General features: G+C 49.0%; 1 protein-coding gene across 1 annotated transcript in view; it reads right to left on the minus strand.

Annotated features, from left to right (window-relative positions):
* The window catches only part of CTNNA2 (catenin alpha 2), a 2,858,593-nt gene that overhangs the window by 224,517 nt on the left and 2,619,929 nt on the right, over positions 1 to 14,147 (minus strand). The window contains exon 16 of the mRNA XM_078679035.1: positions 13,828 to 13,933. Within this exon, the coding sequence (XP_078535161.1) occupies positions 13,828 to 13,933 (106 nt within the window). The remainder of the gene's footprint in view (positions 1 to 13,827; positions 13,934 to 14,147) is intronic.

A 14,147-nucleotide genomic window follows, 5' to 3' on the forward strand; every position in this document is an offset into this window, starting at 1 on the left:
GTATTTTAAGGAATCCCCTACGCTAGCCTATGGAAGTGGTAGGCCTTACAGCAGTGAAAAACAAATGTAGCTGTTTGTCACTCCTAGGACAGATAAAACATAAATGTACATATCATCCCTTTTAGTTACACAGCACCATGCTCTTAGGGTCACTTATGGTCTACTTTAGGGGCGACTTATAGCTAATAAAAAATTTAGTTTTAGGTTTGGCAAGTGGTTTTATATGCAAAGTGGAAGTGGCAGTAAACTGCACACACAGGCCCGTTCAATAGCAGACCTGAGACTAATTTTAAAGGCTACTTGCGTAAGTGACACAACCAGTGCTGCAGGCCACTAACAGCATTTAGATTACAGGACCTGGGTACATGCGGTGCCACTTTATAAGGGATTTACAGGTAAATTAAATATGCAAATCAGGTATACAACAATGTCAACATGTTTAGGGGAGAAGCACATGCACTCCAGCACTGGTTAATAAAAATAATATTAATAATAATAATATCAGAATTTGTAATGCATACAGCTACCTCAGGCGAGGTATCCTGGAGCAGGGGGCCATCGGGAACATTAAGCAAGCTACTGCCCAGAGTCACAAGGTGCTGGGCTAACTTGCCGCTGGCCCCGGGACTCTTAGTTAGTTCTTTTGGGGCAAGACTCATGAGGGCAGCTTGATGTCAAATACAGAGTTGTTGATCTCTGACTTAAGACTTCAGTTTTGTTACCAAAGATCCTAAGTAGGACAAAGCTAGCTTTCATATCTGGCAAAGCTGCTTTGCCACTGGGATGAATTAGTTAAGAGCACAACAGCAGGCTGTAACCAATACGGGTTCCACTAGAGCACATGTGTTTATATACATTGCATAGACATTCCCAGATTACCTCAACCTAGCTGTCTACAAGCAGCTGACCCTATTCTGCAAATAAACAATTTTCAAGGTCCATTACTGTGAGTGAGATTTTCTTCAGCTCCACTGAGGTCCAAAACTAAAGGTGCAAAAAACTGGGGGGAGGGGTTGTCGTGACCAGTAGACCGCACATCCTTACAATGAGGCTTCCGTGTCTCAATCGTGTGACCTTTCTTTGGAAACTAGTCATGATGTGAAGAATATGTTATCCCAACTGTCCTCTTCTTTTAAGGTGACAGCGCACTAAGCCTTGGTTTACTGGCCATGTGGATTGCTGCCCCAGTGGTGTACTGGCACTTACACGTTTTGTCTTTTTATTAAACATATGGTTAGCTGTAATGTTTTTAAGATCTTTTAACACCTCACCCTGTGTGTTCCCTGGCAGAAAAAGATAATGCGTCTTTGGAGTGGTCTGAGACAGTATTGCACTACACCACTCACAGCTCTGAAAATTCTGGGACCGATTTACAAGCCCCTTGCGCCACTTTTACGCCGCCGTTGCGTCACTTTTGTGACGCAGCGGCGGTGCAAAAGATGCACCATGGTGCGGGGTATTTACAATGTGACGCATCTCCCAGATGCGTCACGTTGTAAAGCCCTGCCCCAGAAGAGGCGTTCTGGCGCAGGAGCGCCCCCCAAAAGTGGCTGAGTGAAATCAACAAGATTTCACTCAGTCACTTTTGGGCCCATGCTGCATCAAAACCCTGCGCCTGCTTGAAGCAGGCGTAAGGATTGACGCAGTATTGTGCACATAGGACCCTCTGATCATTGCTGGAGCTGCGTCGCGCTTGCGACGCAACTCCAGCAATGCGCCGCTTTTACGGCACAGATGCTTGACGCATCTGTGCCGTTTTTGTCCCATGGTGCTCCGCATTGTAAATGCGGCGCATCATGGGTGGCGGAGATGTGGCGCACAATTACTGGCGCATCCCTACCGATATGCAGGGATGCGTCAGTAATTGTAAATCTACCCCTACATTTTTCACGAGGAAACTCAGAATAACAGGCAGATAGTTTTATTTTTTGCATTTGTTCCGTTGTACCTTTGCAACCTTGACTAGTGAGAACACATCGTTCTCAGCAAGCTTCTGCTACCATGACATGATCCTAAGAAGGCCCAGAGAAGGTCACTGCTGGCTCCCAGCTACTCACACACAGCTTCTGGGATCTCTAGGCCAGGTGTGCTAAAGGATTTTGTGATTGCAAACCCTGCAATTCGTAAATTCTTTGGGTTTGCTGTTGAAAATTAGTACGTTTCGGTGAACATTATCTGCGCCATCTTGCCTCTCCCCCTGATGCCACACTTTTGTCGTGCGCGCCCGCCATTTTGTTAGATGCCCCGATCAGAACGAACCCTTTTGCATGCCGCTGGCCCCTGACATAGCCTTTCGCCTTCACTAAGCCTGCACGCTGACCACCCCCTGCTTGCACCTGCCTTGAGTCATAAACCCCTCTTCGGCGCTGCTCTGCCCCAGGCCCTCATCCTGTTCCCAGCGCGACACCTCCCTGCTTCCCTTTCATGATCTCCGGCCCTTAGATGCAAACCCCCTTTTTCCCCGTGTGCCCGTTTTGTCTTCCCCGTTCCCAGGCCGACACCCAGCTCTGCCGATACCATCCCTTGCCCCTCCCCGTACAATAGAAAGCTTCCCCCATCAAAGGATCCCCGGGTTGATCAAAGCCCCCACTCCATGAGATCCGATCAAACCCCCACATTCCGTGAATCGGCGGAATATCCAGCTGCGTGATACTCATCACCTGTTGTGACTAGGGTGGGGACTTCGACTGTAAATGTGTGTGGGAACGGGCTCAAAGGGAGTTCCGGGAATGTCTTTTTCATACATCAAAGCTTTAACATGAATGTGTAATGTACAATAAAGTCATAAACTTGTGTATAAGAGGCCAGGCCTCAGGGATGCAGTTAGAGCACCTCAGAACGATACCTTCTGTCCGTTTCGTTGTGTTCTCCTCCGGAGAGAATAAAAACCTTGTTTCCTGCTTTCCAGTCTCCAGCGCCTGCCTCTTCAATAGTTTAACTTCTTTGTGGGTTCAAAAGGCGACACCGCCGGGCAATACTTAAGGATCTTATATTCTGGTTGGTAGTGCCCCCCAATTAGTTTCAACAATTGGCGTCCCAAGCGTGGGGCCCATCAGCGACTCGTGGATCCAGTGGGAGAGGTCCCGACGACAGAGTGAACGACTGCAACGATCGGGAGAGCTCTTGCCCAATAGACCCTCGTCTGGCAGCCGATCATCCGAACTTCACTAGTTCCGAACAGACCTCTCTCGAGTGATCTACGGTCCTGACTGGGGACCATCAGGAGTGCCGTGAGAAATACGAGAAAAAGAGGACGATCGGGCGCTGGATTCGGAAGACGAGAAACTGTCCACATGGTCCGGGTAAGGTCGTGTAATCACGACAAGTTGCGAAATAATTGCTTGATTGCTTGATTGTTTAAAAATACTAGTATTGCTCTTTATTTATTTGGAGATTCACTGTCTACAAACGGAGAAACAACGGGCTCTCTCTTTGCAAACAGTGGAGGATAGGTAGGGCAACAGCCGTGCTTATTTTTTCTCCCCCACTCAATAATCACTTGAAACTGAACTGTTGTTCGCAAACTATTGTTTCCTGGAGATTCCCTGTCTGCAAACAGGGAAGAGACCACCCTTTTTGCAGATAGTGAAAAGGGTAGGTAACGCAGATCTTTGCGGACCTACTCATTCTCCCCATTGTTATTTATTGGTCTTTTGTTATTTTGATCCATGAGGTATTCACTGCCTGCAAACAACGTAGAATAGAAATATTCTGTCCAGTCTTTGCACCTAGTGATAAGATAGGCAGTGCTGACTTTTTAGTCCCTCGTTACGAGCCGTCATGCCTGTCTTCTCCCCACTGATTAATAGCCTGTTTAGCCCGGACCGTGTATTAGAGGTGGACCATATAGCTCCACTAGAAGGCACCCCTAATAAGGACATGTTCATAAACTATGGATTAGTCACCATAGCCTATAATAAATTGTGGCACAGGTATACCGAAGATAGTCAAGACAAACAGTGGCCACTGGCAGGATCCTTTGACCTTGATAAAATAGAAACGTTAGAAATAGCCCTTCGAAATAATAAAACAACGCCGATTATGCTCGACAGTCTCGGTATGTGGCGCAGAGAGGCTATGCAACGACAGAGAAAAGACGAGGACAAACCAAGTAGAGAAATATACCGACAGGACAACCCCAGGACACCGCTACCCACAACTTATCCCCCGACACTATGCAAAAGACGACCAGACTTAGGGCAAAACCAATGCGCTTTTTGTAGGTATGTCGGACACTGGAAAGCCCAATGCCCGACTCTACTGAGCGTGAGTAAAGGCAAAGGGCCGACAAGAACGACAGACCGGCAGTACGAGAAAAAGCGCGAGACAAAGAAGAACCTGACTTACATAGACAGACCAGACAGAACCACCACGTTTGATTATGCCCGATGGCACAGATTTCGCCAGGACAATTTCAGCGGCATGCTCAAGTTCTCCTAGGTCGGGCAACGTCAAGACGGGAACCCAGCCTCGTTTCAAATTCACAGACGGAAAGAGATAATTATGACCAATAACTGTTTTATATTCGTCTTGGGTCTTTGTATGTCGTACTTGTACTGTCCCCCGTCTGAGTTTGTGTGTATGTAATATACAAATCTGCGTCATCCCTCTACACGTGTTTCCGTGTTACTCAACCTCTGTTAGCAGAAACTTAGCATAAAAACAACCTGAAAAGAAAGAAATGGTAAAACAAAATCCGTAGACCATTAATGAACTTGGACTTTTAATTTAACACAACAAACAAGGAATAATAACGGTAAACTGTAGAAAATGAAAGTCAAACAGAACATTCGCCCCCCCCATTCTGGAACCTTCCAAAGAAGGGCAGGGTTACGGCTACGCCCAACCAACGGCAACCCATATAAGGCGGGCCCGGCCGCCAACTCTTGGTCAGGAGATCTTAACGTATGGGGGAGCCGGAGGAGAGGCAGGAGCCAGCAGCCTGGGCAGTTGTAGGTAGTTCCGCCACATGTCTCCTCGGCCAGCCGCAACGGGCCTGGATAGACTTAAGCAGTCCCGCCACATGTCCAGAGAAGAACGAGGCACCTCTTCCTTTTCTCTTCCGTCACAGCCGCAGCAGCCCTGGACGGCGGGATGTCCTGCACGTACCTCCACAACAATTTGTCCAAGTTGGGCTGGGAGGGAGAGGCGACGCGGACGAGCCTCTCCCACCTCCACCGATAGGAGGTTTCCCAGCCCCCGGCCCGACGCCGAACACCCCCAGTCAGGCGATGGTGCCAATACTTCCACAGCACCGAACACACCATGGTGGCACCCCAGTACTTGCGCAGCACCGAACGTGCAATGGTGGCCATACTCCCACAGCACCGAGCACAGGTCTTGGGGAACACCGGATGTGGAGAAACCTTCATGCGGGGCGATGAAAAGGAGCGGCCTGGAGTGCACCGGGAGAAGGAGACGATGCGAACCAGTCTCCCTCGCCCCCCAGGTGGGGGCATCACAGCTGCACCCCAGCCGAACGTCCCGCTTTCACAAAACAGAGACCTCTTCCTTCCACTCCGAAGGATCTCTCCCACTCTTGCAAACTCGACGAGAGTGGCCCCTGTAGGGCCTCAAAATGGCGTCTGGGTCCGCTGGAAGGCGGGCCCCGGCCACTAGAGTAACTTTGACCAGCAACATAACTCGAACATTTGCCCCCTGGAGCACGAGCCCCCATCTCCGACAGCATCTCCACAGCCTTGAAGATCCTACAAAGGTCCCCGGCGGAACCTTCGGCCTTTGCAGGCTTCCGGTAAGGGACGGCTGCCTTGATCGCCAACGAAACAAACATGACATTGCCACTCCTTCTGTTAGCATGAATTCTAGAACTGCCGAAAAGGACTCTGGTCCAAACTGCCAGTAATGGGAAACATTTCCCCTGATGCTGCTTCCGGACTGAGCCGGCCCCGCCCAAAATGGCGCTGGTATCAATCGGAACTTACGAACACCTCGTGGTGTTCCTTCGCACTGATATAAACTTGATGTTCTGAGATTTTATATGATCCTTTGTACACTTGGCTAGAAAAGACAAGGAGAACTCACTCGACGAACAGTATGAAAGGATCCCCGTTACAAATGTTGATTACAAATGTACAAATGTATTATATTTTTTATAACTGATGTAAACCTCATTTACGACGTACACGTACGGTATGCATATAGGAAATCTGATTACAACCATTATGATTATGCTTCTAAATTATGAAAATAAATGCCCCCGAACCCCCAGCCAATTAATAGCTTACAAATGAATGAGTCAAACTTTCCGATGTTTTTATTGCCGCAAACGACACCCCCCACTGTACGCACTTTAGCCATTGCCACGACCGGCCAAATACGACCGCACCCTCATAATCCACATGCTGAAAGGATTTTGCAAAATAAAGTTTTTGAAACTATGGACGGGTATTGCATGCTTTATTTTAAAAATGTGGGATCGGTGGGAAAGTTCTTTTCTGTGCACCCTACTCTGCTCTCTCTTTAAGGTTAAAAGAAGATGGTTGCCCAGCCCTGGAGGACGGATCGGATCGACAACACGACACTCCGCCTTCAAAGTACGCGACCGACCCATGAACTCTCGCGTAGGGGAAGACCTTGACTTCCAAGGATGGGTAAAACGAACGGTGTAAATGAAGGAATGTAAAGGGAGGGTGAAATGAAATAATGTAAATGTTATAAAGTACAACGTTCCAAAGTACCAGGGAACGGAGCTGACCCAAGAACCGAAGAACCTTAGAACGCCACAGCGTTGAAAGAGGTTTAAGGATCCCGATAGTGAGATACATCCTTTGACTAGATACCTCGCACTAAGCACCTCTGGTTTCCTTTTTTACGTTTCCCCGCCCACGACCTGTATGGACTCACTACCCCCCCCCCGACTCCAGAAACCATATCCCCGGGGACCCTGCCCCGAGGAGGAAAGACGAGTAAGAGGTAAGTAAAGGACTTATGAATCCATGTATTTGAATGTGCGCGAACGCTGTCTCCCCCACCCCCTTTTTTCCTCCCTCTGCAGGTTACATCAGAAATTACAGCCGAGGTGTGGCGAAGATCCGAAGCCTTGCCATGTCTAATACACGAAGCGGACTAGCGCCGCAAGGTGGTGTCTAAGCACGCCTGCAAACTACTCACGTATCGAACAAACCCGAAAAATTAGCACAACCTGATAAAAAGTGATCACCCTTAAACCAGACTGGACGAATGAACCCATGTCACGTATGATGCGAAACTATGAGGGAATGTGTGTGTGTGACTGAGGCGTCGACCCAACTGGTCGAAGGACCGAGAATGCGAGAAGTGCGACAACATGGTACCTCCTTTCTTCTTTCCTTTTTCTCAAAGCACGTCCCCTCTACCCTGTCTAATGCTCAAACTGCATGATTACAAGATCCTAACGCAGACCCGTGAATGCCCTTTACTGCGTAATGCACTAAATAGCCTTTCTTGAATACACTGCCACCCTCTCTGTTGCACGTGTACTATTTAGCCTGCCGTTACGCTCTCTCTCTCTCTCTCTCTCTCTCTCTCTCTCTCTCTCTCTCTCTCTCTCTCTCTCTCCCTCTATTTTTTTACTCCCACTCTTCCGAGTGATTAGCCCCGAAATTGGCAGACTGCCACCCCTAGCACACCACCTAATTGGCTTCAAATACCGTCAGTATTTGCACAAAAACTTGTCTTTAATACAATCACCCTGAGACCGCGTCATTACCTCTCCTTTTCCGCTAGAAGCCAATGAACCGAGGTTGGGCCGTAAGGGAAAGGACAGGTAAGGCGACAGAGGTTCCCTAATCTGGCCCGAAATAAGGGAACTACAGGTCAACGGCTCCTATGGTATAAAACAAGGACCTCAGAATACGCGACCCTCCCCTCCCCGAAATGTCGCAATACCCAAAACCGGAAAAATGATCACCCCTGTTACCTCCCCTGTATCAGCCGCCCAAAAACTGGAATTATGAAACTACCCCTCATTTCCGGTTGTGAGAGATGGGTCGATTTATGCCCTTACCACAAGTTTCCTATGTCCCTGGTTGTTTCCCATAAAACCCCTGTCCTTCCTAATTAAGTAATCGGGCTGTAAAAGGTTACGTAGGATCCAGAATGATGTTTTACAAGGTTAACAGACTAGTCCAAGGTAAAGAAATCATCAAAATGAACCCCGTAGTAGTTGAAAAGCAGGATGCATCAATAGAAAGGAAATGTTTAGCCATGTTCGTCTCCCGGCAAAATACCTGCGTAGTAAATAATTGTAAAGGAAAGTCATAGTAAATCCAACAAGCCCGTCTCCGGTCATTCATATGCCAGTTGTGAACACCAATATAACGGGCATTTTCATTCTTTGCCTGGAGCTGGGAGAAAAATAGACTTTTTGATTATCTTCATCTGCAAATTCTCTAAAGACTGTCTTTTCAAACTTGTTTAAGGGTACTGCTGTTGGAGGAGAGAAGGACCGGATGTGGGAGCACGAGGCCTGACTGCAGACTAAGGAACACCTGCGACATTAGCCAAGGCGAGACCACGACAGAAAAGAGCTGCAGGACGAGGCACTGTTTTCGACAACATGAGAAGAAAGGGTCGACCTGATGCCCCTGCTCGATGTCCAGTGTCTGTCGACAAGTCCCCGCTCTCTGAATTCGGTCACACGCTCGCCTATTGGAAGTCTCTCGTTCCCCTAGTTTGTTCCTAATTTGGCCTTGCTCCATCCCCCTTTTCACCTCAAAGGACACAGGGCGAAAGGGACCTTTCCGACCAGGAACGCGAGGAAAGGGTCGTGCCCTGCAACGCAGAACTTAGAACCGAGCTGGACTCGTAGCTCCACCGCCGGTGCTCAACAGCGCCAACGAAAGGCAGCAAAGAACATTTGACATCCCCAATCGCCGTTTCTGCTAGACCTCATTTCTCTCCCAGCCGCCCTTGTATTGATCATGCTCCAATCCGAACCTGATATATATGTAATCACCTGCCAGTATGAAAGGTACTTGCTGCTCACGCTACAGAATCGTTTTTGTATTGCATTTCTATGACTTTCCTGCTAGACAAATTGATCAAAGTTTATCAAATAGGCCCACCTCCTAAAAACTAGAAATGTTAAAATGTATTGTTTACGACTCTTTTCATCTAGGGTTCCTACCGTTTTCTTTCTCATGCCCACCACAATAGAGCCGAGTAGAAAATGAACCAGCAAGATGTCTTGAAAATGTTAAAGGGAGGACTGTTGAAAATTAGTACGTTTCGGTGAACATTATCTGCGCCATCTTGCCTCTCCCCCTGATGCCACACTTTTGTCGTGCGCGCCCGCCATTTTGTTAGATGCCCCGATCAGAACGAACCCTTTTGCATGCCGCTGGCCCCTGACATAGCCTTTCGCCTTCACTAAGCCTGCACGCTGACCACCCCCTGCTTGCACCTGCCTTGAGTCATAAACCCCTCTTCGGCGCTGCTCTGCCCCAGGCCCTCATCCTGTTCCCAGCGCGACACCTCCCTGCTTCCCTTTCATGATCTCCGGCCCTTAGATGCAAACCCCCTTTTTCCCCGTGTGCCCGTTTTGTCTTCCCCGTTCCCAGGCCGACACCCAGCTCTGCCGATACCATCCCTTGCCCCTCCCCGTACAATAGAAAGCTTCCCCCATCAAAGGATCCCCGGGTTGATCAAAGCCCCCACTCCATGAGATCCGATCAAACCCCCACATTCCGTGAATCGGCGGAATATCCAGCTGCGTGATACTCATCACCTGTTGTGACTAGGGTGGGGACTTCGACTGTAAATGTGTGTGGGAACGGGCTCAAAGGGAGTTCCGGGAATGTCTTTTTCATACATCAAAGCTTTAACATGAATGTGTAATGTACAATAAAGTCATAAACTTGTGTATAAGAGGCCAGGCCTCAGGGATGCAGTTAGAGCACCTCAGAACGATACCTTCTGTCCGTTTCGTTGTGTTCTCCTCCGGAGAGAATAAAAACCTTGTTTCCTGCTTTCCAGTCTCCAGCGCCTGCCTCTTCAATAGTTTAACTTCTTTGTGGGTTCAAAAGGCGACACCGCCGGGCAATACTTAAGGATCTTATATTCTGGTTGGTAGTGCCCCCCAATTAGTTTCAACATTGCGACCAGAAAATTACTTTTTGTAATGTATAAATGCCATTTTATGAGTCGGAAACGTTTTTCTCACTATTAAAATGGGTTTCATGACTCACACCAAATTGTAATTTGGAAGGAATATCATAGGGGCGTTAAATTCCGTTTAGGTGTTTATGGTTTGAGAACGCAATTCCAGTTGGCAACCATTGACCAGTTACCAATCCTCAATAGAGGCGGTAACTGATTCTCAAAGAATAAGGGTTTATGCCAGCACTGGAGTGCAATAGAATTCTAGCTGTCCCAAAAAAAAAAAGATTAATTTCCCTTGAAAGCACATAAATCTCTGCCTACCTAGCAGACAACTAAATATTGTGGTCAGTCTTCTGCAAGGGCAGTGGAGTAAATCACAACACTGTGCTGGCAGACTCACTGACCAGCCCTCAAACTCTATACAAGCTCCTTAGTTTTCTTATTACTGCTCAGTTGCATTAGCCGAGGCACCAATTCAAAATCTATATGGATAAAAAGAGAACAGCAATTACAAATGCCAGAAGGAACAGGAGGTGCAATGCCATCTGTTTTTGTTGTTGGGCGGCTGTCTAGCCAAGTCCAGAAAGACAGTAGCATAATACCATTGCTAAGAGGAAAGAAATGACCCAGATTATCGAATTATTTTAACCTTTGCAAAGTTTGTGCTGTGCAATGTGACAGACTTTTTTGAGGATGGAATGCCAAAGTGCAATTTATTAAGATGACATTGCATGTAGCAATATGTCTTTGTGACTGACAATGTCAAGGGTCAAATTCTTTTGATTTGCAGGAAAAAGATTTTGACACAAAAAGACTTTCCTCTTCCTTGAAATTGGCATGGACAAGTATTAATGTTTGATGACTGCTCATGGGATTGAAAGTCATTGAAAGGCTACAGACTGCCTTGTTAACTTAACAGTATGGACAGTCGAGACTGTCCCAGAGGGAAAGCTCAGATTATGCAAAACACAACTGTGGGAAGTTGGGAGACTAGACAGCCGCTGCATCCCTGTTAGTTACCAGTGGTTGTTCTTATTTCAAATGTTATGCTTTTTGATCTGTCCTTTTCACAGCATTGCAAGAGTTTATACATTGCAGCCCGGGTCCTATTAAAGGGCAGTGGTGGCACTGTAGGTACTGTGTATATACAGATGAAGGTCTTTTGTCCCCTGCCGGCCTCCATAACTGCTTTGCATCTGATAACAAGGATCCTTGCCTCATTAATATTCATGAGGCAGAATTAATGCTAACCCTTAGAAGGTATCTCCTTGCACTGTGACAGATTGTTACCTTCAGAAGAGCTCATTCATTGGTCAGATTGCCTCAAGGATGCTGTGTATAGAGCGCCTCACACACTTTCGTCTGTAGCTTCAAGGATGCTGTGCAAGAGTGTTCTACACACTCTTGTCTGCAGCATCAAAGAAGCTGTGCAAACACGCTCTACATACTCTTGTCTGCAGTGTCACAGATGTTATGCAATGAGCATTCTACACACTCACTTCTGGAGCGTCAAGGACACTGTGCAAAGAGCTCTCTACACACGTCTGCAGCAGCAAGGATGCTGTGCAAAGAGCGCTCCTCACACGTCTGCAGCGGCAAGGATGCTGTGCAAAGAGCGCTCCGCATCCGTCTGCAGCGGCAAGGATGCTGCGCAAAGAGTGCTCTACACACTCTCGTCTGGAGGGACAAGGATGCTGTGCAAAGAGTGCTCTACACACTCTCATCTGGAGGGTCAAGGATGCTGTGCAAAGAGTGCTCTACACACTCTCGTCTGGAGGGTCAAGGATGCTGCGCAAAGAGTGCTCTACACACTCTCGTCTGGAGGGTCAAGGATGCTGTGCAAAGAGTGCTCTACACATGTCTGCAGTGGCAAGGATACTGTGCAAAGAGTGCTCCACATGCGTCTGCAGCGGCAAGGACGCTGTGCAAAGAGCGCTCCGCACACATCTGCAGCGGCAAGGATGCTGTGCAAAGAGCGCTCCACACACGTCTGCAGCGGCAAGGATGCCGTGCAAGGAGCGCTCCGCACACACCTGCAGCGGCAAGGATGCTGTGCAAAGAGCGCTCCACACACATCTGCAGCGGCAAGGATGCTGTGCAAAGAGCGCTCCGCACACGTCTGCAGCCGCAAGGATGCTGTGCAAAGAGCGCTCCACACACGTCTGCAGCGGCAAGGATGCTGTGCAAAGAGCGCTCCACACACGTCTGCAGCGGCAAGGATGCTGTGCAAAGAGCGCTCCACACACGTCTGCAGCGGCAAGGATGCTGTGCAAAGAGCGCTCCGCCCACATCTGCAGCGGCAACGATGCTGTGCAAAGAGCACTCTACACACTCTCGTCTGGAGGGTCAAGGATGCTGTGCAAAGAGTGCTCTGCACACTCTCATCTGGAGGGTCAAGGATGCTGTGCAAAGAGTGCTCTACACACTCTCGTCTGGAGGGTCAAGGATGCTGCGCAAAGAGTGCTCTACACAGTCTTGTCTGGAAGGTCAAGGATGCTGTGCAAAGAGTGCTCTACACATGTCTGCAGTGGCAAGGATACTGTGTAAAGAGTGCTCCACACGTGTCTGCAGCGGCAAGGATCCTGTGCAAAGAGCACTCTACACACTCTCGTCAGGAGTGTCAAGGATGCTGCGCAAAGAGTGCTCTACACACTCTCATCTGGAGGGTCAAGGATGCTGGACAAAGAGTGCTCTACACACTCTTGTCTGGAGGGTCCAGGATGCTGGGCAAAGAGTGCTCTACACATTTCTGCAGTAGCTAGGATGCTGCGCAAAGAGCGCTCCGCACACATCTGCAGCGTCAAGGATGCTGTGCAAAGAGCGCTCCGCACCTGTCTGCAGCGACAAGGATGCTGTGCAAAGAGCGCTCCGCCCACATCTGCAGCATCAAGGATGCTGTGCAAAGAGCGCTCCGCACCAGTCTGCAGCGGCAAGGATGCTGTGCATAGAGCGCTCCGCACCCGTCTGTAGCGGCAAGGATGCTGTGCAAAGAGTACTCCGCACACATCTGCAGCGGCAAGGATGCTGTGCAAAGAGCGCTCCGCACACATCTGCAGCGGCAAGGATGCTGTGCAAAGAGCGCTCCGCACACATCTGCAGCGGCAAGGGAGCTGTACAAAGAGCGCTCCGCACCCGTCTGCAGCGGCAAGGATGCCGTGCAAGGAGCGCTCCGCACACACCTGCAGCGGCAAGGATGCTGTGCAAAGAGCGCTCCGCACCTGTCTGCAGCGACAAGGATGCTGTGCAAAGAGCGCTCCGCCCACATCTGCAGCATCAAGGATGCTGTGCAAAGAGCGCTCCGCACCAGTCTGCAGCGGCAAGGATGCTGTGCATAGAGCGCTCCGCACCCGTCTGTAGCGGCAAGGATGCTGTGCAAAGAGTACTCCGCACACATCTGCAGCGGCAAGGATGCTGTGCAAAGAGCGCTCCGCACACATCTGCAGCGGCAAGGATGCTGTGCAAAGAGCGCTCCGCACACATCTGCAGCGGCAAGGGAGCTGTACAAAGAGCGCTCCGCACCCGTCTGCAGCATCAAGGATGCTGTGCAAAGAGTGCTCTACACATGTCTGCAACAGAGCGCTCTACCCACGTCTGCAGCGTCAAGGATGCTGTGCAAAGACCGCTCTACCCACTCACGTCTGCAGAATGTTTTTAGCACATCAGTCCAATTGTTACTCCTGCCCTGCACAACAGACATCTTTACGTATTGGCAGTGTGTGACAGTACCTGATCAGCAACTGCGCGTGCAAGTTTGTCCATCCGCGAGCCCGCTTCTGCGATCTTCTTGGCCGCATTTATGACGTCTGACGTATTCTTTAGTGGACCTTTGCCTCTGCAAAAAAATATAATTATGTTACAATTAAATCATCATTTAAATTACCACCTTTAGGAGCCTAGCTTGCATTTTTGTCACAGCCATATGAAAGATTCCCCAATGTGCCACTGATTCGCCTTTAAGTACCTGCAGTGTAGTCTGAGGAAGGTGCAGTCCCGCGCCCATACTAAACACTTTGCTGCCCACATAGGGCGATGGCTCTTTCCAGACC

Source organism: Lissotriton helveticus, chromosome 2_2, assembly GCF_964261635.1.
Source record: "Lissotriton helveticus chromosome 2_2, aLisHel1.1, whole genome shotgun sequence".
Lineage (NCBI taxonomy): Eukaryota > Metazoa > Chordata > Amphibia > Caudata > Salamandridae > Lissotriton > Lissotriton helveticus.